The sequence below is a fragment of the Oreochromis aureus genome, linkage group 1 (genome assembly GCF_013358895.1).
Source record: "Oreochromis aureus strain Israel breed Guangdong linkage group 1, ZZ_aureus, whole genome shotgun sequence".
Taxonomy (NCBI): Eukaryota; Metazoa; Chordata; class Actinopteri; order Cichliformes; family Cichlidae; genus Oreochromis; species Oreochromis aureus.
This window is the reverse complement of record NC_052942.1, coordinates 25559001-25585160: the sequence shown is the minus strand read 5'-3', so window position 1 is coordinate 25585160 and position 26160 is coordinate 25559001. Positions and strand designations below refer to the sequence as shown.

Here is a 26160-nt window from a genome sequence, read left to right as displayed (position 1 = left end):
GTAAGCAATATGGCTTCTCAAAGACATCCAACTCTGTTTTTCTTTTTCTTTCTTAGGTGGAGACTGTATTTGGTTCTCCCAACATGACAGTGGCTTATCACGTGACTGGAGGGGATATAGTTTACCCTCCGTCTGTAGTGATGGAAGGCTTGGCATCCTATGGCCGTGATAAGCTGATTGCAGACCTGCGGCAGTACCTCCCCATGGTAACAGCCCTGCCCCTCCCGGTTGCATTATGGAGACCCAGCCCAGCCACAGGCTTCCAGCTGAAAACAGGTCAGCCAGTGCTCAGTCAGGTTGAAAAGAAAAAAATAAGTCTGCTTGAGACTTGCAGTTATATGTTCCTTCTTTGACTGTGCACTGGAAGGGTATGAAGTGTGAAAAGAAATTCTGTGATACCACATCAGAGAAGGAAATGGCAATATGGCATGTAGGTACTTATAAAATAAGCACAAATAAGTCAAATTCTAAATGTTCCTAATATAGTTATATACTGTCAAAGATAGCAAAACACACTCTTACAGGCTTTTGAAGAATTCTTTGATTTTCAGAATGCAGTTTGTCAGTTTGTGTTGTTTTTATGTTGCAGTGCTACAGTTTGTGGGAGTAGGCGATGATCCTCGGTCCTGTCGCTTCTCTCAAATGATGGAACAGAGGCTTGAGAAGGTTTTTTCCGAAGCGCAGGCCAAAGTGCTCAACGCTAACAGCAGACTCTCTGTTCAGGTACTGCGGGGGAACCTTTGTGTTCTAGTCCTGGAATTGCGTAGGCGTGCCGCATGCTGTCAGGATAGATATTGATGATAAATAACTTAATTTTGTCCCCTGTTACACTTCAGGATCACCATGTGGTTTATGTGATGTGGCAGCCACAAACAGCTGCAAACTGTGTGCAGTTTGAGCAAAATTGTCCCTAAGCATATTGGGCTGTGCCTTTTTTTTTTTTTTTTAAAGAACTACTTCTGAGATGCAAATTAATTATGCTGGAGAGGCATTGGTTATATTAATTTTAATGTGCTGCCACATTAAAGTGCACCCTATATTAAAAATAATTTGACGTTCATGCATGGATAAAGCTACCGTATTTTTGAATTCTTTTATTCATACATACATATTTCTCTGCTGTCGAGATTCTTGGTGATATTTATCATTAAAGACAGTTACTGTTTCCGTGCCTCTCCTGTCATTTAGAAAAATATTTATTAGAATTTGCAGAGTACAGTATACAGTGTAATCCTAAGCATTTTGCTCATATTACCCACACTTCTCTACGCTTTGTTCTTTTTCTGACCTCGGCTTTTCTTGTGTTTTTCCTAGATGCTGAGTGTCTCTCAGGCAGCAGGATCTCCTGCTGTGTCACTGGTCTACACTGTAAAGAATGGGACTGGCTTTCTTAATGGCACTGCTGCCTCAAATCTCCTTGGTCAGCTGTCAGCTGAGCTAGTGGGCTACTTCCTCTTCTATCCGCCACTTATTGTTGCTGAGCGTGAGTTGCAATTTGCATTCTGAAATGAGTGTTAGTCATGAGTAATGCAACAGGCCCTACAAGAACAAGCATCAGAGGTAGTTCTTGGGTTGATTTGTTCTCTTAATACAAAAGAGATTCCAAAAAAGAGATTCCTGGTTTTGATCTTTAGTTTGAAGCCTTTTCCATATACAGGTTTCAGGTTGTGTCTCACAGGGCTTTCATGTTTGGCTCTAGTTGTTTGGACACTGAAACTTTAGTATTGATTAACTATGGTAGAAATCATGCCCTAGTTAATTTAATGCATTCTGAGCTTTTTGCATTCACATGGACTCAAAAAGCTTCTCTAGGCATTGGCAAAAATCATAAATTTCTTCGCTAAGCCTGACTGACATCCAGTTTTTCAGTAATTGGATGTTTTTGACTGTTCTTATGCTATTACAATCACAGTTGTTTTTTTTTAACATTTGAGTCATTTAAAGAAAGTTGATGAAAAGACACAACTAAGCCTCTGCCTTTCATCTCAGCCTCCTTTGAGGGCATGCTCAGCATCCATCTGTGTTAGCATTGTACTTGGAATAAAATAAAGAGTGACAGGGAATCAGCAGGAGTCTAAACAGCAATCCCAGTAGAGTCCTTTGGCAGCCTGTTACCATCCCTAGTGTAACTGCTCAGTGGATGGAGATATGGTCGACATGGACCTCAGATGCATGCAATATAATGAGACTTATTTTTATGGTACGTTATTAATCCCTAAAGGAGGGATTTGTTGTTTTGCTTGACCCGGTTCACAGTAAATGTACAATGAAGGTTCAGCAACAGAACTACTCTGATACACACACACAAACAGAATTTTACCCAGAAATCGCCTGGAGATTTTTTGTGCTTCAGTCTATGTCTATCATCAGCAACACTTTGCATACTGGCTTCTGGAGTTGTGCTTCCTTGATGCGCTGCAGTATGTGTAAACAAAAGCAATGGGACCTTCAGAATGTGTTAACCAGAAGTAGCAAGTCAGCAACAGCTAGATATAATCCATCATGTACCCCGAAGTCAGCCTGTCATATTACATCGCACATTTTGCTTGAAACCCCTGCAGATAATAGCCAAATGCATCGGAAGGGGAAATGATCTTTCGTGTTCAGCAGTCGTACAGCGAGGCACTTTTTCAGCTTTTTCTCTCGTGCTCGTCGGAGTTACGTTTTGATCATTACAAGTTCATACAAAAGGTGTGTTTCCTAACCTGAAGGCATCCTGTGCAGACACTGAGAGCACTGATGTCCTGCTCACGCTTTACCTGTAGTATTATTATCTTAAAGATTATATGTGCAAAATGGGCCTTAGTGTCTTGCATTATGTAATCCAGTGTAAGCAAACCTGTTATCTAGCTCAAACAGGTCTGGAGAGATTCTATTTAAAGACTCACTGGTCAAGCAGACTTCAGGAATAAAGAGGAAGCCACAGGACAAGCTGTGGATTTAAAGAGGCTGATGTGTGGAAACTGCACCTCTGGTTTGCTTTCTATTCAAGCAGAAACAAGACTCCCCAGCTTGATTGCAATAGTTTCTAACCAGGTTCAGTGCTTGAACATTTCTAGACTGTGGTCAGTTTGAGAAATTGTTAATCATTGGACTTGGACATTGTCATGGTCAGGATCACACCAGAGCTGATACTTTATATAGGACTATAGGCTTCCTTGTAATAACCTCTGCCTGAGTTCAGTCTTAGTTACATTTTATTTGAACTTTTAGTCTTCTTCATGTTCTGCTGTTGCTAAGGACATTGTGGGAAGAGACCAAACAGATTTTCTAACCTCTATACCTCTAAACTTGTTTGGATCTTAGAAGGATTCAGAACTGAGTGTTAACGTTTGTCAAATAATGGTAATAATGTTTTCCATTCACATCACCAATAGAAACTCTGAAGTAATTTAATAGCATGCCAGTGATTGTAATGAATCCTCACCTTTTCTTGTGGATTTTCTAATTTCTTTGAATCCTTTTATCGCCTCTATATTTTCAGTTCATATCAATTTTCTGTATGGTTTATGTTTAGTAACAAGTTAAAGGAAATTGTTATCAAAATATATGAGATTTCAGTGTCATGAGTCAAAGATAGTTGCATTTTCTCCAAGCGATATGAGCTCAATAAAGCTATGACCTCTCTGTTGGTTAATTTTTTTGTTTTTTTACCATGTCTTTTAAAAAATATATAATATCTAGAGTGTCACCAGTGTTGCACTCATGTTAGCCTAATCACAGTATTTACACAAGAAGGTACTTGCTCTGTATTGGGAAGGAGAAAAGCCTCTAAAACTGAATTTTAAGAAGTAAGATGGTCCAAAGGTTGTGCTACTGAGACAAAACAAAAGGGGTGCTACCTCTAACGGTTAAAAATACTAAACGAAGCTCTTATGCTCCAAAAGCATCTACGTGCCTGTCTAGAAAGAGAAGTTTCCCTGCTCATAGCCTGGTGTGTCCTGGGCAGAAGAAAGAAAACAATGTAAGATTAAATATTTTACGTTTGGTTTGCGTCTTCCAATCTGACAAATCTGGGATCTGACCTAAGTGCCTCTGAGGATAGATAGCAGTCTTGGGTTTCACATTGTTGAAATCAAGATAGATAGGATTTCCAGTAGTGAGCATTAAACTAAAAACCACTTTGTGTTGAGCCTGAATTAAGTTAGAAAATCAAGTAGCCTACAGGCATATTGTTTCAGTTGCTGAGCACAGAAAGAGAGGAAGGCAATCTCGGTAAAAAGAAGAGACTGAGGGAGCAGATACTGACATGGAGGAAAATGCCAGAGAGACAGTGGGGTTAAAGACAGAAGCGTGCAACAGTGATTTTGTTTGTTTTGTAGCCTCACAGTTAGTGATATTACACTGCTCACAGGAGGTGCAAGCATATGCTAGCAGCGGCTGCCTCCTCACTTCAAAGCCAATTATTGCAGTAAATAATTAACTGTGGGGGATTCTCCTGCCACCTTAGGCTCTGCTCTGACAGCAAAGGCCCGCGATCTCATACGTTCCAACGTGCAGTCTGGACTGCTGAGTTCAGCTCTTTTACACCCCCTGATTTGCAACAACCTTTCTCAAATGTAATGAGTGAAGCTATTTGGAAATGTTACCATTTTAGACTAGATCATTTAACTTTTCAACATGTGAAGGTACAAAGTAGGGAAAATTAATAATAGCTTTTGCTGGAGAATATTTGGGATTTTCAACGTTCTCATCAGAAAACAGCAGAGGTTCACACAAAAGCTTGCTAAACCTTGCTGATTGTTAGTGCAAATGACTGAAGCTTATAGACAGCACTGAACTGATTTTGCTGACAGCCTTTCAGCCCTATCCATTATTGTTGCTAAAGCCCTTACTATTCCTCTCACCCTTCTCCCCCACCCGTCTCTCCTGTCATGCCTGAGTGTACAGTTCTGTGAGTGTGCTTTCACAGACCACTGATACAGCATTCCCCAAAACACTGCACCAGTCTCTAGCACAACAGCTTAATCAGGCAGGAAATAGATGTAACAGAACACAGAGACAACCAGAGCTCAGACTGCTTAAAGCTTCCCTTGCTTCTGTATTTGTCTGACATTCAGTGATAATGAGCCTTTAAAGTGAGATATCAACACACAAAATGTGCCAAACCTTCAACGGCTTACTGTACATTTTTCTTGAAAGGCTTCAAAAGTGTTGGTACGTTCGGGCCAAATTAACACCACCAAAATGATACATTCACACTTGCATCAATAAATATGATGGGCTTTTTTTGTATGTTGATTATATTCAGGTCATATACAATTGTGCAACAGAGCATTCATCGTAAAATCTCAGCGTGCAAAGGCAAATGTAAGCTACACTACTGTGTGGAAATCATATATTGGTATTAACTTTGCTTTCAACTTTTTTGTTGTCGTTACAGCAATGGAATATCACAATCTGAACACTTCAATAGCAACCAGAGACTTCTGGGTTGTTACAGGTAGGGATATCATTGCTTCCTGACTGTTAAAATCAGAGCTCATTGGGAAACTCGTTGTCTATAATATTGAAAATTCGATTTTGATAATGCTTTGCTCTTGCTTTGTGAGTGGATTATTTACTTATGAACTGCCATTTAGTTATGACCAGTCATCAAATCCAACCAATTCCCAGTCCTCCAACGACTTCCTGGAACATTCTACTTCTACAGTTTTGAAAATATTCATGGGAACTTTAAGAAATGAACTGATGAACTGTCTCATTCCAGAGGAGAAATAAAGTACAAAATGAGTCCTAGTAAATGTTTTCTCTGTGGGTGTTTTTAAATAACTAAATTGGCTGAGGAGCAATACACTGATCAGGCTCAGAATTAAAACAACCTGCTTAATGTTGTGCAGATTTTCACTATAGTGCTAAAACAGCTGTTACTGTATCTGTTGGGATGTGGGCATGCCAGGTATGGTGTTTAGCAACAGATCCTTTGTGCTCTGTGGGTTGCTGTGGGTGGGGCATCCTTTAATTGGGGTAATTCCAGTACGTTCTATCTGGTTGGGATTCAGGAGAGTTTGGAGGCTCCGTCAATGCACATATTGGTGATTTTCTAAAACCTTTCCTGATCAGTTATATCAGTGTGCAAGGGTGTAATGTTCTGCTTGGAGGGAGGGGGCAGAACCCAGGTTGTCCGAGCAGAACATTTCATTATAATGAGACGATCAGTAGTATTTGCGACAGCTGTCAGGGGTTTTAATGTTGTGGCTCATTTGTTGTTGTATATCTGTAAGTTGTCAAACTGAACGAGTCTTTCAGATCACAATCTGTTGCTCTACACCTACTCCAGTGACACTTTGAGTCACTTGAAAGTCAGCCCCACACTGAAGATGAGATCCAACCAGAAATATAGCTTTTCTGCTTTTTCCTATTTATAACAAGGTTCTGAATGTCTCATAAGTTCATATCAGAATTAACAGTGCTTTGGCAACACTTTAACTGGTCATGCCAATAATGAAAGCTGAATTGAATTCCGAAGCAAGCTACACTATATTACAACCCGCACACACACAGACACACACATTTCTAACTGTGCCTCTGTCTTTTCTTTTGTACTCCTTTCTGCCCTTGCCAACCATATATTTTTTTTCTCTTCACAACAATCTGGCCATCCTCTTTATTTCAACTACATTTGCAGTGATCCAGGATGTGGATAATGCCAGCCTGGAGGGACAGTACCAGAGCTTCGCCAGTCTAATGGAACAGCGTCTGGCAGAGTTGTTTGTGTTGGCGGGCCAGCAGGGCACTCGTTTTAGACGAGCAACGACTGTAGGCAGCTACACTGTCCAGGTAAGAAACTGGCACTGCAGCCTGTAGGGAATGCCAGTCATCTAAGATTCTTATTCTGATGTTTTGCCTGACTGCCTTGGCATGTCAGAAGTCAGATTAGTCAAATTTGTTTCGTGGGCTTTTTTCTCCCAACAGTATGAATATTTCATAAGATGTACACTTTGATACGCACTTCTGCACACGCTTGCACGATTATTTGTGGTCAACCCCTGATAATTAGGTAGCTTTTCAGCTCATCATGTGGTAATTGCTCATCAAAACAAGTCAGAGGTTGAATATTTTACCCAACAAGTCCTTTCTTTTTTCATGCAGTTTTTCATCATAAGAAACTCTCCTAAATGCAAGATTTTATTTTTGTTGTATTTTGTGAAATATAAGTTGGTACATAAGACATTGTAATAGCCGTTGAATAGGTTTATGATGATTGTACAGCAGTTCACACACACACACATCCCTTTTCATACCCAATCAGATGGTGAGCATCCGCCGGATCTCAGGGTTGAAGAATCCGGCCGAGATGACCTACTATGTCCAACACAATGGCATTCCTTTATTGGGCACATCAGCTGCCAAGGTCCTGAACACAGTGGATTCTCAGACTATGGCGCTCACCCTGGGCTACTTTGTCCAGGTGCAAGCAGAACGTAAGCAAAGCATCCTTCTAGCATTTGACAGCTAGGAAAAGTGACGCAAACACAGAGACAGGCGAATCAAAACACATGATTCATGCCGAGTTTGGAAAAGAAAAGCTGGTGTTGTGGTGAGAGACATAGAAGAAAAGGTTGAGAAAGCTCTTTGCTGTCTAATCTCTCTGAAATGCTCCCAGCGGGACATTGTTTGTTTGGGCTACAGTGCAGCTTGCTGCTAAGAGAAGAGACAAGGGGGGAAAAAGGGTGAGACAGAGTTTGTGGGTGGCAGGGGTGGGAGGGGGGATGCAGCATTCTCCTATGCACTGGATTGTCGCCTGCAATAGCTGAATGAGGCGCAGTGTATGTCAGCTTGAGCCGTATGCAGTGCTGCAGTGTAATGAATGGTTCTTCATGTTTTGTCAATACAACATGCTGAGGACTCCATTATATTTTAATGAACAAATCAAAGGACAAATGGTTATCATTTAGAGCCTACTGGATGTCATAAAGTAATGACAGGTAAAAAAAAAACAAAGAAACAACAAAAAATAAAAAAATCAACAACTTATTTAAATTTTTTTCAGCTGTCGTCAAGAACCCTCCTAATAACCTTTGGATAATCGCTGCTGTTTTGGCCCCGATCTCCGTAGTAACACTCATTATTATCATCATCACAGCTGTGCTGTGCAGGAAGAATAAGAATGACTTCAAAGCTGATGCCATCGGTAACCTTAACCCTCGAGCTAAGGTATTTATCTTATTCATGTACTGAGCTATATTTTGGTAATCAATTCATTGTTTAAAGATATTTTCAAGCTTCGTGACCATTTGCTGCTTGTCTTAATTTGAAGGTTTGGATTCTTGGCTAGACAAAGACGTGAAGACCTTGAGTTCAGGGATTTTTTTTTCTGATAGATGCAACATTAAGAGACGTACTGTCTGTCACTTTATTTAGCAGCTACAGACTACAGATTGTGCGATGTCTGCCATCTGTCATTGTGTGATCAGGGTCGGTGATGCTGGGATATGTTAGCGACTTTTTGTTTGTTATTCTTTCGGATTTTGTGTTTTCTGTATTTTATTCCACAGTATCTGCATTATCCCATTTCAGTGCCCTCTTTTAATGCATTAGCAGAATCCTAGTCAATTCTGAACACAAACCCAAATCACACATACACTGTTTAAAACATTTTCTCTGGCTTTTAGATGGCGTACCGGAGAGATGTGGGCTATTATCACCAGGTATCTGTTTCTCTGTATTCCTTCTCATTACTGATCTGTGTTTTCATTTTCAAGGCTCAGCTGTGCCAGCAGTGGGATTTGAATGGGATTTTGGGCAGACAGCAGCTATTATATATTGTAATAAATCCTGCTGTGCTGATGAAAACTAAGGGTACAACAGGAATTCTGACTATCAAACCTGCAACAATGAGATTTCCCTAGATAAAAGAATGGCATTGCCTGTACTTGTTACAGTATAGCAGTCACCACATGACAAATCTGAAAGACTAAGGCTTGCAAGGAATGGTTTACCAGCAGAATGAGCGCTTTTATTTGTGTGTATGCTCATAATTGCTTAGTTTGTGTAGCGAAAATGGAAAACTGGTTTAGTTATTGCTTCATTCAGAGTTTCGGCAATTACCTAATATCTCCAGCTGCATGCGTGTCGTTTTTGGACTCAGTGGTTTACTGACATACATCACTGTAGATACATGAAGATGCAAAGTATAACGCTCAGCGTATCCCACTGTCTTATTTATGAATTTTCATTAGTGAGAAAGCAATAAAATCTTCAGTATTAGACTGCAAAAGATCCTGCAAAGTCTTATGATGTAAAAAAAACCCCAACATACCAGCTAAATTCTATAAAATATGAAATACTCAATGTTATGAAATATCTTTAGTGAAAGAATATCCAGTTCCTTCTAATAAGTAATGTAAAAACGCTCAGTTGCTCAAAGATAGCTTCAGATAGGTTAAATTTAAATAAGTCTCTTGTGCTAGCTCTTCTACATTACTCAGCGTCAGCCAGCCAACTCGTTTCATCACACACCCTTGTTAGAGTTTTCTCTTTTGAAACCAGCAACAGTAGTGGTTTCAGTTAGTGAGAAGACAGGATTCAGTGAAAATTGTTTCTCTGTGTGTGTGCTCTGTCAGCAGAGAGAGGATGAATGTTCACAGGAGTGTCACACTTTGTGATTTTGCACCATGTCTGGGTTACTTTGAGGCAGTGATGTGTGTCTGACAATTTATGACACTGTGATGGGAGCGGTCCTAAATATTTTAACGTATGTGTATGTATTAGTGAGTGGGTCTGAAGTATTTTGGCTACTACTGTTTTTTTTTTTTTTAGCATACTGGCTTCAGGTGTTAGGTAGAAGCCTGTACCTTTTCTCGCTTGTCCTCAAATATTTTTTAATATATAACTTTATTGCTGTATTTCTGTGAAAGTCTGCAAATCCCATTTTTGTCACCGCCCACTGCAAGTCATTTATTTGACAAGAATTTGGAAGAACATGAAAAAGGGCCTCAGTTAAATCTGTGCTTATCTTTTTTAAAGGCGCAGCGGTGCAGTAATCCCCACTTCTTTTCCCTAAATCCTTTGGACATCAAAATATGCACTGTGTATTTTAGCTATACTGAGATATTTGTAACACTCGTTCTGGGCAGTTTAGTTCTGTGTTGCTTGAAATGGTTACTTTTTTTTGACAAGAGATATGTGAAAAAGAAATCACTCTCACTTCAGCTATACTTTTTGTCACTCTGCATTTTCACCCAACTTGTCTATCAGCCAGTCCAAGGTTTTGACTATGCCAAACAGCACCTTGGCCAACAAGGAGGAGATGAGGAAACACTGCCTGTCAGTCAGGATACCTTAGTGATGTCTCTACAAATACGGGACACACCACTTTCACTAGAAAAGGCTCTGCAACAAGATGGAACTGCCAACAAGAAAAGTCTCACCACTGACAAACACAAAAGGTATCGCTCACTCTAAATGTTTTTTGCCTACGTGACCTGTATTGATCTGGGGTAGAAAAAATGCATAATGTTACTCATATTATAGCAATGATTATGTGTTCATTATTTTATAAGAAAACAGTTAATTTAGGTGTTTGTTTGTCTACAGTTTTTTGGTATGTATGAGTGTGCAAACCCCCCCCAAAATACTTGAAAACTTGCCTGTGACATGTTAATTAAAAATTGTGTCATAATTTTTTCAGAGTGTAGTGCAAGCACAATAAGCAGAAATGGACCATGCAAACTGAAGTATTTTGGCAGGTAGACTGATTAGAAGTGACATCATAAAGCAGAGTCCCAGATGACAGTAGGAGATAGTGACAGGACCCCCTGGAGCCTAGAAGCTGGTGGTGGAGCAGAGTAAGCAGATGGCTGATGGAGATTTTGAATGAGACGTCTTGGACATTACAAATGAGGTGGAGATGGAGAGGAAGAGAAGGGATGCATGATGATTTTCAAGGCAGGATTTAAAGAACAAGGAGTGGGAGCTGATTGGCTTAGAGAAGGCAAACAGAAACAGAACATAAAAATAGACCCGAGGGAATAGCACAGCTCTGTTTATCACAGCCCTCTTGAACCTTGTATCCCATTAACTATCAGTAGTAATGACTTAATGAGCTTCTTTACAAATAAAGTTCTGACCAAAAAGAAAAGAAGAAAAAAACCTAGCCTTCATACAGAGCTGGCAGATGTATGATCAAGTAGAGCAGCTTTAGAAACTGCTGATCTTTATTCAGTTTGTTTTTCTTGGCATTAGCTCTGAGAATAACTACTATGACACTAGACATTAAAGGAAATGCATTGTGTCCAATAAATCCTTATTTGTTCATATAACTAATGAGTCTTCCGCACACACATATGATCATGGAGATCCACAGGGTTCTGTGCTAGGCCCGATATTTTTCACAAAAAATAAAAAATAAAATAAATAAAGTTTTTACAATCCATGTAGCTTTAGCTATCTGAACTGTTAGTGAGTTAAGCCAAGAACTCTGAGGACATAAATCATGATCCGATATGATGATGGTGCTGAGGAAAGGTCATATCACATAAGATTAAAACAAAGCTACAACTTACATTTTCAGGCTTTGCTCAACCTCCCAGCTGTCTGAGTTGTGTACTTCAGTCAGGATGCTGATGTTTTCTAAAGCAGGGGTATCAAACTCAATTTCACTAGGGCCAGACTGGGAAATGAGAGCACTAAAATGGTTTCATTTAATCAAAAATAATAACAATATCCTGAATTATATTGTTGTTGATGTCCCGTAGAGCTTTCTTATACATAAATTATTCCACAGAAAGCCCCCTAAAACTTCCACATGTTGCCTAACCATCATACTGTTTAGTCAAACAAACTACATTCTGGTGTGAGTCACTTAATAAAGGAAGAGACATCCTGATAAAAGCAAAATAATTTAACCTTTTTTTTGTGCACATATTTCTACAAGTGTATTGTCTATTTCACAGACCTCGACATGACAGCTCAGTAGCTGCGTGTGAATATCCTCCACTAAATGGCTTGTCTCTTCTATTATGAAGCTTGCCTTTACAGCTCCATCACTTTGGGATTTGGCTTGTAAAATCACATTTTTGTAGCTGCCTGCCTCTTTTTAGGCAGTGACTTTTTGAAGCCTCTATACCCCCTACATGGCTCTGTAACTTTGCTGGCATGTGGTTTCAAAATGACAATAGAAGTATATGAGATCGTTTCTTGGGAAATGGATGCACATGGTCCTCTCTTTATGCTCAGCGAAGACATCTGTCGTACTACACAACTGTCTAGCTTCAGCATTGGATTTGCATCTTTGTGACATAGGGTAAGGTTGTTAGCTTGTACATAAACTAAAAGGTGGGCCAGATGAAAATTTGTGAAGGGTTGGATTTTGAGTTTTATGTGTTTCCTAGATAAATAATTTAATTGATTTTTTTTTTTTTTTTTTTTTTTTTACAATATATGTGTTATCACACAAGATCACTACTAATGCGCAAAGTGCCTGAGTTATATAAAGAAAGGCAGGATGATAAAACATAAATTTTCCTGTCCTATGCTCTGTCCTTATTTTACCCCAATGCTGAGTGATAGGCAGCTATAAGCAGAGTTCTCTGCATGGGCAGGTGAAATTGACCTTTTTCCCCATCTGACAGTCAGTCGCCCTGTCTCGGTAATTAATTGCCATGTTAAATCATGCTAAATTATTTAATCAGGGAATGCAAAAGGGCATAATATTTCAAGGCCATGCAAGATAATGATATTGAACAAAATTTATGTAATAGAAAAGGGAATCTATGGGCTAGTGGTCCTGCCTTAATGATTTTAAAGACTCCTGAGGCAGCAAAAGTTTTTAATTTGTTATTCATCAAGATACTAATGAATAACAAAAAGCTATTAAAGTCTTCATATGTCATCATTAAGTAGATTTTCCTGGTTTTTAACCAGCTATATGCACTTATCCTAAGACGTACCAAGCCTATGATTTACCTTTTTCCACCCTGCGGTCTGTCCTCGCTTCATCTGTTATAAAACAAAGCCTGGCTCCAAGTTTTCAGAGCGGAGAACGTTTGCTGTAGAGGTTAGTTTGGAATTCTTGTAGCATTTTTTCATTCATTCATTTCTGTTGCAAATTTGGTAGTGTTTTGCCTGGTCGGTTCAGAGTACAACAAAGAAGGGAGGGCCATGCTGAAGCAATTTCAGCTAAGTCAGCATTTATTAATAGCAGCTCAACAAATATAAACCAAACAAACAAATGAAGGTGGCCACCCAGGAGAATAACTGAAAATCAATCAAATCATAGCAAATGTAAATCTTGCTGGGTGGCTAAAAGGCACCAGCCTTCAAGGTGGGAGGAGAGAGAACCACGTTCGGAGAAAAGAAGCTTATACAGAGTCCTGATCATGTGAATTCAGTCGGCGAGTGCGGTAAACAGAGTCAGGGATTTGTATCTGAAATAAAAAGGAAGAAGCAGAAAGCAGGCCAAACAGCAACTATTGACGCAAGGCCATCACACTAATTGGTTTTAAAAACAGTTCCAATAACATCAGTGTCAGTGACTCATTTTTATAAGACTATTATACTCTCCAATTTCTAATCTTGATTAGGCAGAAGTAAAACTACCAGTATTAATTAAAATCCTGCTATTATTATTACTATGGTGCTAAAATACAGGAACCATGTGCTTCAAAATTTTCCCAAGTGTCGCTTAACCAGAGAGCTCAAGGTTGTTCATTTTTGTTTACTGTTTGGTAATGTCAAACAATAACCTTTAGTTTTAGCTTTTTCATAAATTTAGACACATCAATAATGTAAACCGATAGACTAGGAATAGTGTGGTTTCACTTACTTTGCCATCCTGTTTATTTAGCTCATCCAAACGAATGACTGATGAGCTTATGGGATATCGACGCATCCATCGATGGTCTGTTAACTCGACCATCTCTTCTGCAATGACACAATTCAAGTATTGGTCAGATTTTAGTGAAACTTGTGCACAATGATCTGCTAATGGGGCTTCACCGAAACTATTCCCAAGGTTATGGTCATATTTGTAATTTTACTGGCGCTTTTTCCATTTTTACAAGAATTGCTACTTAAGTTTTTGCAGATATAACTGTTTGTGAGCCTCCGTGGATTTTAGATGTCATTAGTTTGTGTAATACAGCCAACAAATGACAAAAAACAACATAAAATTCTTTCTGTACTTCATCTATTACATTAACCTGTCAATTGTGATTGATTATGAGCCGGATGAGCTATTTTCTGATTGACTTTCCATTCAGCATAACAAGAGAGTAGAATATTAGATATACTTTAAACTTAGATTAAAGGGGGTAAAATGCCACACTGTTGCATTTCACCAATTTGTTATCATGCATCAACTAATACACATAGCCTGTAAAAACCAAAACGTTAGCTTTTAAAGTCAAAATCACAGGCAAGGAAATATTGTTAACTAAATCTAATGTGGGCTAAAAATATTTTTTTTTTTTGTCAACATCTAAAATCATTTCACAGGATAATGTTATTATATGATGATGTGCATCCATATATACTGTATCTCTAATAGCCTTAAACCTAAAACTCTCTCACACCGACAGTGTAACCAAAATCTGTCCACCTCTATAAATTTTATACGTTTCTATGCAGCCTCAGACTATAGAGTGGGGCTAGCTCTGCAGCACTGCCTCAGTTAGAGCACGGGGAGGGTAGCCACTGTTCCACTGTCTTTCTTTGCTGTTATCAATTTTAGGCAGACAATTAGGGGATAGACCATGGTGCTTTGATGTCACTGTCAGCCTCGTGGTCTTTTGAGCCGAGGCTTGATCGCCTCTAATTCCAAGTAGAGTACGGCGTTTGAAGCGAGTAAAAACAACAGTTTGGATGAAGCAATTGTTTGTCCAGCCTTGCTTCACTCTGGACATAAATGCACGCTAATCTGACATGTACTTTGCACATACATCGACACTGCATATGTAATACAGACACAAAACGGGAAGATAAATGTCCTTCATATTGCTAATTTTTTAGCAAGAGAATTAGACGATTGCTGTCTTGTTATTACATGTTTCAAATATAATAATGGTAAAGTTTTTTGTCAGTAAGATGATTTTTCTATTGTTTGCTTTCATTTTACTGCAAAACGAATGAGTCTCAGTGAACAAAGTGAACATACATGATTGAATAGTCTTGATTTCACTGATATACTATGAGCAGGCAGCATTTAGTGATGATTTTAACGTGGGCACACATCTTTTTTATCTTTTTTTTTGCTATGCAAAAAAAAAATAACGTAATAGCACATTGTGGTAACAGGACAAAGGCTTGAGTGAGCGAGAGAGGAAGGTGAGGTTGTTAAAGCGAGGGATGACATAACCTGGCTCTGAGCCCAGCTTCCTGAGAGCTCACCGCCTTTCTTGTTGCTATGGTTACTTGCAGCAAGTTGCCAAGTGAGGATGGTTCCGTCATCAGCAACGAATCAGAGAAGCCCAATTCCGGCAGGGGCCTGACGGTGTCGAAAATCACAGCACAGCAGAAACTGACAAAGGAGGAGACTCGCAAGAGGGACGGTGAGAGTCACACGCTGATGCAAATACAAATAATTTGCTCTATAGCTCCTTTGCGGACGAGGTCAGGTGTATGACAGATGTTTTTCCATTCTCTCCTATGCAAAACACTTGCATAGGAGGGATGTCTACTGCATTTCTACTGCAGCTGTTTTTATATTCCAAAATAGGTAGCTGTTCAGCAATAAGCATAGATGGATCTGATCAATATACATGAAACAGAGAGTCTGCTGGCATAATACACCGTGTCAGACTAGCAGATGTTGTGACACACTGACACAAACACATGCTTGAACACATGTATTAATGCAAAACAGAAAAAAAGCCAAACGACCATGTGAAGTCAGCCTTCTCGTGCTCTTGTAGCATTCTGTGCAGTTTAAGCGAAAGCCATTTAGATGTTGAATTATTTGCTGTTCTATTCTCGTCCACTGAAGCTAAATGTTCTACATGTGGTGGATGTGATTGAAATTAATCTAATACTCTTTAAATTAGATCAGGGTTGCTCGATTATGATTTTCTTAATGCTTAGATTTGAATAATTCATCAGCTGAGTTAAGGGAAAGCTAGGACCGAATCTAGTTTGTCTGATGCTGAACGAGGAACTAAAGTGCAAAGTCAGTTTTTCTTCATTTATCACAGAGATGCAATGCCACAAGTTTGGAAGCCAAATCTATCTTTGTGATCTATTGTCTCCATCCAAAAACTCATTTGCTGACACAGACAACTGATGTTTGACATAATCCCCAGTGTGAAGAGGTGACAGGAGCCCTTGGGTGGGCAGGCAGGGGTGGTTATCAGACAGACAATGAGAGAGTGTGACCGTTTATTCCTCTTTGACTGACAATGTAATGATTAGAGGTATTTGTAGTCTCTTTGTGAGTGAACTCCTTCTCTGTTCTTCAGATCCATATGACACCTCCTCTGGCTCCCTGCAGCTTATCTCCATAAAGCCAGTGGCAGCTCAGACCAACTACTCACATCCAGCATCCTCTGACCGCAGCCAGGACTCAGCTATTGTCAATGGAGAGGTGATGCATATGCACACATCCTCTCAGTTGGATACTTTTTGAACAAAAAAATGTGTCATAGAAGCTGGAAGACATAGAATTCTGCCCTTGCATACTTCTATCTTAAGTTTAAAATCACCAGGAAAAAGTTGGCAAAAGGTCACATCTTTCTGTGCTACCCACAAATAAACACATTTTTAATCAATATCTGATATTTATAGGAACCTCATCCAGCTGTCATTTCCAAGAAGGATTTCCAGTAGAACATTTTTAGAAAACTTACAGTGAGTCTAAAGAAGAAGAAACCTGGAAGTGGATGGTTCTATAATTTATTCTTGTGTTTTAATTTATTTTTCATGTCAGTTGTAATACTGAAGCAACATAATGAATTTTTAATAAGGGTTCATTTTCTGACGAACCCTTAAGAGTCTTCTATTCACACCTGCCTTCTAAGACAAACCTGTAACCGCATACAGAATAACCTCATGTCTGCATTTGTTCTGATTGTCCCCTGTTCTGCTACATCCTGTGGCCTACCCTCTCTGCAGGTGAACTTGGCACTGAAGCAGAAGTCGGACATTGAACACTACAGGAACAAGCTGAGGCTGAAGGCTAAAAGGAAGGGCTATTATGACTTCCCGTCCGCCAACGGCAGCAGCAGTGGCCGGGCTGTGGCACAGAGACAGCAACACGGTCATGAGAGGACTGCCGATGAGCATGGAAGACCGCTGGAGCCTGATGATGAGCGAGGTTCTACTTATGTCAAGTCTCACAGAAGGTGAGGGGAGAGTAGGGAAGCAGCTGGAAACAAGATTTTACTGACTGTCAACACAAAGAAAAATCCATTCTTGCTTACAAGTTTGACCCACCACATGTATCATGTTCTTCATATTGGTTGATTGGACTTTTAATCATGGACCGCTAGCAATCTCTGCTCACCCCTGCTGTGCCTAATTAGCTTACCTCTATAAGTGAAAGTGCCTCCTCTAATACTGTTATTATCCATTTATGCCATAGTAGGTAGTGGGAGTCCCATTAGGCCTTTCTGATTAGACTGATCCAAACTCAGAGCTTCCCTAATGGAGATAATTCAGGGTTTTGGATGGACCACTATGCTGGTTCTGTCCTGTTTCAAACATACAGATGCACAAAAACATGTGTAGTACTTGTACTTTACATTTAGACATCAGAATAACTCACACTCATCTGCTAACCAGCAATGTTCAAACCAGAAAGTGGGTTTGTGTGTTCACTTGATGACCATTTTACTGTGAAAAAAATAAATCTTTCAAACAATTATTTGAAATCTGTCCCAGAACCTTTCTTTGATATTCTTGGCATTTTCTAACATGTCACATCTCATCCGTCTGTGTTAACATTTCAGGTAGCTTTTATACTTTTCCTCGCCCTGTTCATAATGTCTGGCTCAATAAAACCTGTAAGGTTTATTATGTCTTCCCTCACCCCTCACTACTTGCCACTGCGGGGAAATTAAAACTGAAAGGGTAAATGTTTTAAGTTAATAACAAAACCAGATTTGATTTGCACTGAATCCACTCTTTACTCTAATTGGCAGGCACTCGCAGGTAGGGCAGGCGGCCTATCGAAGCAGACAAAGCTTAAGCAGTCCGAGCCCCGGAGGAACAGAGATGGACCTGCTTGTAATGAGAGAGAGACCCAGGAGAGGCATCCGCAACAGTGGCTACGATGTGAGTTATATTTCAACACCGACCCTGTCTGCCCAACTAGATCATCCAACTAGCAGTTAAAAGATAACTCTACACAGCTTCTAGTCTATTTTAAAAAATATGCACCAGTTTATAAAAAATGTGGTAATTTTAACTCTTTTTGTTACTCTTGTCCTTGCTGCCTGTGAAGCGATCCTCTGATGGGGAATTAAAATCCACAGGCTTCATTGTGAGTAAAAGATATTTCCACAGTTCAGCTAAAACTATAATGAGGGTTCATCTGTCTGTGTTGGGCAAACAGAATGCATGTCTTTCAAATTTCCAGTTAATTTTAGTGCAAATTGTCCCCTTTGTATTTCTGTAGACATTGTTAAGCTGCTGTGCAGCTGTAGAGGGACACTTAAGACAAGAGGGAATTTTGTACAGACTACCAGCAAAATGGGGGAAGAGCAGCTTGACAAGACTAAAGCTGTTTTTCACATTTGGCACTGCAGCCCTGAACTTTTCTCGACATTATCCCGCAGAGCTGTATGCGAGAAGCACATTTCTGACTCAGTCGGAGAATACAATAGGTAATTACCTGGAGAATTTACATCCGGTGAGTGGACGCCGTGTGTCTTGCCTCCTGCAAGCTCTACCCAGGCAGCACCCTCACCTGAACCAAACAGAGTATTTCCAGAGCTGAGAACACAGCTTTCCTGTAAGAGAAAGGCTTCAGTTAGACATAGGGATGTGTTTGAACACATTAAGAGGCGTTTCTGCACAGCCATTTTTCACTGAATTGCATTAAGAGATCATATCATGTGTGAGTATAGCATTTGTAAAAGCCTGTTTAAAGACAGAAAAAGATATTTATGTGTAAACTCATTTAACAAAGCATTTTAGCAACACTGAAACAAATGCTGGTATTTATTAAATGTATTTATATGAGGTAATTTGCAACCTGTGTGTAGAAGACTGCACAAGTGGCTTTTACTTTTTTGATGTATTACTGTTCAACGGTGCCCGTGTTTCTCATTCATTTTAATAGTAATTAAAGAAAAAGTTGCCTATTTGCACTGAATTAAAAGATCAAAATCAATCCCTGCTGGCGTTCAGCCTTTTTCTCCTTGCAGCAACAGAGCTAGAAATGAGTTATATTCAACTCAGGTGTGGTTTCAAGTGTGCCCCAGCCAGCTGAAGGTAGAAAAGTGGTTCATTTATAATTAAGAGCTAAGATTTATTGGGTCCTGTCGTTTTGATATATAATGCATCTCAGGAAGACTGGTTTATGTCCCTACTGTTTTATTGGTCCATTATGGTTCTGTGTATGGCTTTTCTCTGTCGTGAAGACTGAACACAGGTATGGGAGCTTCTAAGAGTAATCAGGCAGACCATTCCTAAAGAGGGCTTTCATTCTGAGCTAGTGCTGGAAATATTTCTCTGAACTTCCACTGACCTGACAGCCATCTGACTTTTCATGGGAGAAAAATAAAAGGGTCTACTGGCTCTTATAGCTGTAGTATGGGCACCTATGTTGAATGTTACTGTTTTATGCAATTATGTGCTTTTTCTTCTGTTGCAGGTTACAAATCTGGTCTGGCAGTTTTTTGCCTCCAATTTAAATAGATCAGGTGTTTGAGATGACTAGCTGGTGTCGCAAGCAAAACAGTGTGTTGAAGTCTTTGTTACCAACCTTTCAGCTCTGTTAGAAATATGGCACAATGGCCAGTACAAATTACAAGATTCTTTCTCAGAACTCCTGGCCCTGTACATTTCAGAGGGCCTCGTGTAGCTGCAGGCTCCATCATTGCAGATATATTTCTCTGCTGTTCTGTGTTGCAAGAGGGGCTGATTTATGAGGTGCACCACACTAGGTCTCCCATGACTAGTCTGTATTCGCACAGGAAGTAGGACAGCCTCAACTCATATTAATTTATCACTAAATATGAGGACTGATTTCATGTGGCTAAAGAGGAAGTACGAAAAGACGGAGGGAGATTAAGTCCGAGAGTGGAATACATAGAGTTGAGAGGACAGTGGTTATGTATAAAGTATCAGTGGCCCTTCTCCTAAGCTTACTGTAACCAAACTCATAACAACACTGGATTAAACTATTCCAGCAAATTAATCTAGTACACTCAAGTGTATGTTAAACAGCCTCTTCTAGCTCAGTTATCACTTTGTTTGCAACCTAGTGACAGAGTTACAAAATGCATTACAGGACTTGTATCTATTAGCATCCTGACAATTCAGTGTGGAAAGGCTACATTTAAAAGTATCACATAAATTTGAAAGTCAAAGCATGCTTTCCACAAACCATCAGCATAAAGCTACCGTGAAACTGATGCTTTTATTCTCTGAGGGCTAAAGTCATCACTGGTGACAACCCTAACCTTAGCCTAAGCCCTAATCATAACCCTGTAGTTTGGAGACAGTAGACATATTTTTTTGAGGAAAAAAATAGGCTTTGATGTGTCTCAGTTGGAATGATCATTTCTTTTTGACTTGATTGCTAAAATCTTAACTGTGAACCTGAGATTAGGGTTTGGGTCACCACAGATAATTTCTTAGGCCTCAGAGGGTTAAACTTGTGCCAAAATTGCATATCTCATCAGTCTTGTTTGTATGTTGCTTGTAACTGTGTTTTGTTTTTTTGTTATTTAAGAAAATGAAACAGATAAATATAGGCTTTTCAACCAAATGTACAAGTTGTCAGACTTTAGTCTCAGTTCACAATAGTTTCTCTACGGTAACATTTTCAGACTGAGCCAGAGTTGATTGAGGAGACAAATGTTGATCGTCTAATGGGACCGCGGGGATACATGTATGGACGGGGCTTGAAAGGCCACTCAGAGACATCCACTCTCAGCTCACAACCGTCGATTGATGAAGTGCGACAGCAGATGCACCTGCTGCTCGAGGAGGCTTTCAGTCTGGCTTCAGGGGGGCAGTCCACATCCGGAAGGCACTCCCACCACCACCAACCAAACCACTACAACCCTGCGCCGCCTCCCCTCCCTTATGCAGATGTGGTGACCAGTGCACCGGGTACAATGAGCTCTGGACAGGGAGGCCTCCAGTGGGTGCCATCTTATGGTACAGATATGTATCAGTGTAGCCTGCCGAAACCAGTAAGTTGGCTGAGAATCACTTGTGCTCTCTAATACCTGTAATAAAGAAACGTTAACCCTAAATGGCTTTCACAATCTGTTTAAGGCCTTTCGCTTCACCCAGCTTCCTGAGGCCATGGGTTCTCCTCCCCCTTTACCACCTCGCACTGGGCCCCCTCCTGGGACTTCTCTAAGACGGTAATGCTGAAGATATACACGAGCACAGCTGCAGACAGACCGTCATGCTTCTGCCTGTAGCGCCCAAAACCCATAAGATATTCAACATTTATTCATATTTAAATGCATATTCAGGGACTAGATAGTCACTGGGTGATGTACTGTGGCCAGCGCGATTTTAGGGCTTGTGTAAATTTTAATATTGGAGCAGTGCATTGAGAGATGGGAAGAATGTTAATAAGGTGCCCACTTTTTCACTCAGCATGTGTCTGCCATCTAGTGGTGTAGTATTTCAGTATGTCTTTGTTTATTGCCTCGCCAATCTCTGTCCAACTTAGTTCCACTTCTGATTTGGGGCCTAAGGGAAGGAGCTTAGAGACATCTGTCACTGAAATGCAAAGTCAACATGACAACAACCCATATGGGCCAACCACTAGAGCAGCACTTCCATCTATCACTACAGAGCAGCCTGTGTCCAACTACTCAGGTAAGCATAAGAAGGAGATGACTTTGCACTTTAAAAGCAACCCACAGTGTGTTCCACTGTGCTTTAATGCCAACATTACTTTTTCAAGAATGGAAAAATATTTGGACAAATTAAAATGCTTGAGGTGAAAAGCTGAAATTTATGAACCCACAAATGAAATTAGTCAGCGCCACTCTCTCTTCTCTATTTTTCACAGGAAACCCAATCACGGCTGTCTATGCCATCCCAGCCACGAGGCCCGGTTACTCAGAATACTTTGTGTCCACACCGCCCACCTCCTACCACAGTCCCTCTTGGATGTCTTATCCACCTGAACCGGAGGATGTGCCGCCACAGTGGGCAGATTCTGTAAGGAAGCTCATTTTGTCCGAAGCACCCAAGCCTACTGCAGAATAATGAATGTACAGCGGTAGAATGTCGTTACCAGATGTTGGAATTAAACAGGACAGTCCGGCTTAAGCTGTTGTCCCATAGCTCCAAGAGATCCTTGGACTAATAATTAGATCTTTAAAATAAACTCCTCCAAAGGAATTTCTTGAAGGATTAAGAATAAATTAAGACTTTGAACAGGTTAGAGAATGGCTACAAACATAAGATACATGTAAGGTTGTTTTTTTGTTTTCTCTTATTTTCATACAGTTTCCTGAAACACACTATTAATCTGATAAAATATATTAGATAATATTAAAATGCTTCAACTTTTTTTTCTCTATAAGTTCAATTCAAGCCTAAAGAGCCATAAAGCGTGGTACTGAAATGACATGAATTAATAATAAAAAAATACCAAAAAGGAGTCTGTCACGTAGCTGGGATACCCCTCCCCATTAAACATTTTTTTGTCCTTTGTCTCATTATGGAACTGACATTGATCCAAAACACATTTTTTGCCCAGTCTCTAACTTTGAAGATGACTGGGACTCACTTAACTTAGTAGTTGTTAAGCACAGTCCTAAATTTTCCTATGTTTTTCATTACAATTGGAAAGGCTCCATTTGTCTTGTTAGATGTGTTATTGCAACCCGTGTGGCCTATGTGTCCCTCCCTCCCTGCACTCTCCCTGTTTGTATGAAATGTTTTTTGTCTTTTTTTTTTCTTGTCTCTTTGCCTGTTTCAACCAAATGCATTCATGCAGTGTCTTTTTGCAGAACCAGTGTCATTTAGAAACCATTTGCTGAACTGAATTTATGGCTGGCGTTGAGTGGACACAACAAAACACTGGGGTAGTTGAGCACATTTCTTAAATGAACACCTTTTTTTTAAAATTTACTGTTTGCTTTTTTTTTTTTTTTTAGTTTTGTGGTGTGTAATGCTGACACTTAAAATTTGTGTCTTCATGCAAAAGTAGATTTTTGTTCGAAGCAATGTTTGAATCAAGTTGCATCTCAGTTTAATATAGTTGTAGAGCTCCACACTCATTACTTTCCTTGTTAAGTTGGTCCATTTTGTGTATATTTTGTGTTATCACCCATTCTTTTTAATTAGTGGTGCAAGAGAAACTGTTCACTCAGCAAGATGGAAAACTAACGAATACTCTGTCTTCTAACAAAGTCATTTTTAGAGGGCAGTAGTAATGAGGTTTCTGTATTTCTGATGCCCTGTTCATCTTGTTTTTCAGGTGCCCCTGCCTGGGTACGTAGAGGCTTTTCCTCATCCTCGCTACCCACAGGGGAGCCCCACCAGGCTGCCTCTGCAGTATAACCAGACACTGGAGCAGCCACCACCTGCCCCAAGCACATCATCCCAGCAAAGTCTACCCCAGGTGCTGAAGGACATGGACAGTATGCCCCTGAGCAGCCTCTCCACCTCTGCACTTGTGCAAGCTATCCGACAGGAGGTGGCAAAGCTAGCGAAGAAGCAGAATGACATGTTTGAGTTCTAGGTTTGATTCTGCTCCTATGTGGTGGCATTCCTATGGACAGATTTTTGATGTTTGTACTCTATAACAGACTGATGTTCTTTATCCACTGATGATCCACTTATTGATTTCTTTTCATACACCATTGATGTTTTTTTAGCTCCTGACTTTAGGGAAATGAACAAAAGATTATTGCCATCCTCTGTTGATGATGTCCAAAGTAAGTACACACATCTCTCTGTAGATATGTCAATAGGATACGCTAAATATGGAAAATATCTTTTTTTTTTCCATGATCACAATTTTTTGGGTAATCAGAGTTAATTGAGAAGCGACAACCCCGTAGCGTTATTGTCTGTACTGAGAGGACCAAATTCTTCCTGTCAGATGGGTAAGTATAAACCACAGTGTATATGAGCATGTACAGTATAAGGACATTGTGTATCTAATCTCCTTTTATAGAACGTTAGCTTGAACAAGATGGGCTCGATCAATATCTGCTAATTTCCGAATCCATATAATATCAAACCAGTGCATCGCTTTTTAATGTTTATTTGCAGATCACATAATAACACCAATAACAACAAATGCTTGTTATCTTTGGTGGACTAATATTTTTCTTTCTTTTTTTTTAGTTTAAACTAGTTTCTTTAAATTAAGAAATGGTTTAAATACAGTGAATGAGTATTTGTGTTTTAAGTTTAACCCAAGTTAACATGACGATGCATCCATGATGATGTGACTGATGAAATGTATATCTCTGTGTGTGCAAAGTGAGAGAATCATTCATGATTGCAGTATTTGTTGGGTGTTCAAAAAGTAAATTCACTTGGTTAGCATTAAGAGACCTTTCCTTTGAACAGTAATAGGTGGTTATTATAGTATATTACTGTTGTCAAATACTTAACCATATGTTTGGCTTTTTTTATGTAGAAAACACAAACACTTTGGTTTTTGAAAACCCAAATGAACAACTTTGAAGTCAAATCAGCTGGATTTTTATACTTTATGATTTGCCGATGATTCAGCACACCTACTCTACAATTTCAAACCCTTAAACAAAATCCAGTCTCTTAAATGCTAGTAGTATCGCCATCGTTTCTTGTAAAGTTCAACTATAAAGATAGTGAGTATAATGCTTGTTTACTGCCCCTAAAGCATCTCGATGGTCTCAATGAGCACATTTAATGAATAAAATGCCACGTTTGTTTAAAGTACTGACACATAATGAGGTTCTGCATCACCACTCCCATTCAGAAGTTTAAGCGCACAAGCCATCGTGTCATGGTTAAGAAACAGTGTTCAAGATGAACATATCACTGTGGATCATCATTGTGCCCTGGAGTCATGCTATAGAAGACAATTACCTTCATTTTTTGGGAAGTTTTCATATGTAATGAAACTAAGCCAGGTCATAGATAAAAATATAAAACATGCCTGCCAACCTTGAAAGTTAAAATGTGAGGCCCAGTAAATACAAGCTATATAGTATAGAAATTTACAGGTTAAATAAAAGACCAAGCCTTGAATGGTATAAAGGACACTTATTACAATTATTTCAGCAGGGACAAAAAGAAAGGCGGTCACGATTATTCTCTGGAAAAATGAAAATAAATCCTGCTGACTTTTCTAAAGGGATGGGTTTAATTTAGCCAAATTAATTTGGCCACCTTCATCAACTTTGTTAGCCTCATGTTAGGACACCATATTAGGCCCCAAAACAAATGTTTAAAACTCCCATAGAAGGAATTCTTTCCTCATATTTCACTGTGGCATGAAAGGCTCCAGCAGGTTAGTTTGAACTCTTCATGCATAATTGCTTGCACGGGAACTGAAAGTGGGACTGACTGAAGATGAGTGCATGTAGGCCTACACCAGGGATGCTGCAATATATTTGTATACACACTGAGATGGTGACTTTTACTGATATTCACGTGGAATGCTTTGCTGATTATATTCTGATCAATGCTGTTGTGGGAAAGCAGTCAGTGGTGACATAAAGAGTGAAGATGCCTTCAAATCATTGTTTCCTTTTATAGAGCAGTATTGCTTTTTCGGCAATCCTGGATGAATTTAGCCTTTTTGCCTCATGACTACTTAACAAAGTCTCCTTCTTTTTCAGTAACTGTTATTTTATACTCATCCCTGTTGATGTGTATGTAGTAATGAAGAAATGTTGTCTGTCCTAAACTCAACACAAACTGTCTGCTTGTTTTTATTAATTTTACTGATTATTCAGACAAGCACTTGTGTCTTAAAAGCTGTAGGTAATACAGTGAAACCATTTTTGTGTGTACCAGAAGTGAACACCTTTCCACATTCTCATGCTGGATATCTGAGAAAACTTAGTGATATGAAACAAA

General features: G+C 39.5%; 1 protein-coding gene across 2 annotated transcripts in view; it reads left to right on the top strand.

Annotated features, from left to right (window-relative positions):
* Positions 1–24366, top strand: part of kiaa1549lb (KIAA1549-like b) — a 54372-nt gene extending 30006 nt beyond the window's left edge. Inside the window, exons 5-23 of one of the 2 annotated variants that reach the window (XM_039611369.1) lie at positions 57–276; positions 590–723; positions 1315–1483; positions 5384–5443; positions 6629–6780; positions 7253–7424; positions 7994–8157; positions 8616–8651; positions 10201–10391; positions 15361–15491; positions 16395–16519; positions 17047–17276; positions 18075–18207; positions 18377–18415; positions 20931–21299; positions 21385–21476; positions 21794–21942; positions 22139–22290; positions 23558–24366. In XM_039611369.1, coding sequence (XP_039467303.1) covers positions 57–276; positions 590–723; positions 1315–1483; positions 5384–5443; positions 6629–6780; positions 7253–7424; positions 7994–8157; positions 8616–8651; positions 10201–10391; positions 15361–15491; positions 16395–16519; positions 17047–17276; positions 18075–18207; positions 18377–18415; positions 20931–21299; positions 21385–21476; positions 21794–21942; positions 22139–22290; positions 23558–23821 — 2982 coding nt within the window. In that variant the 3' untranslated portion in view covers positions 23822–24366. The remainder of the gene's footprint in view (positions 1–56; positions 277–589; positions 724–1314; positions 1484–5383; positions 5444–6628; positions 6781–7252; positions 7425–7993; positions 8158–8615; positions 8652–10200; positions 10392–15360; positions 15492–16394; positions 16520–17046; positions 17277–18074; positions 18208–18376; positions 18416–20930; positions 21300–21384; positions 21477–21793; positions 21943–22138; positions 22291–23557) is intronic. The other variant, XM_039611374.1, reaches the window with a different exon arrangement.
* The last annotated feature ends 1794 nt before the right edge of the window (positions 24367–26160 follow it).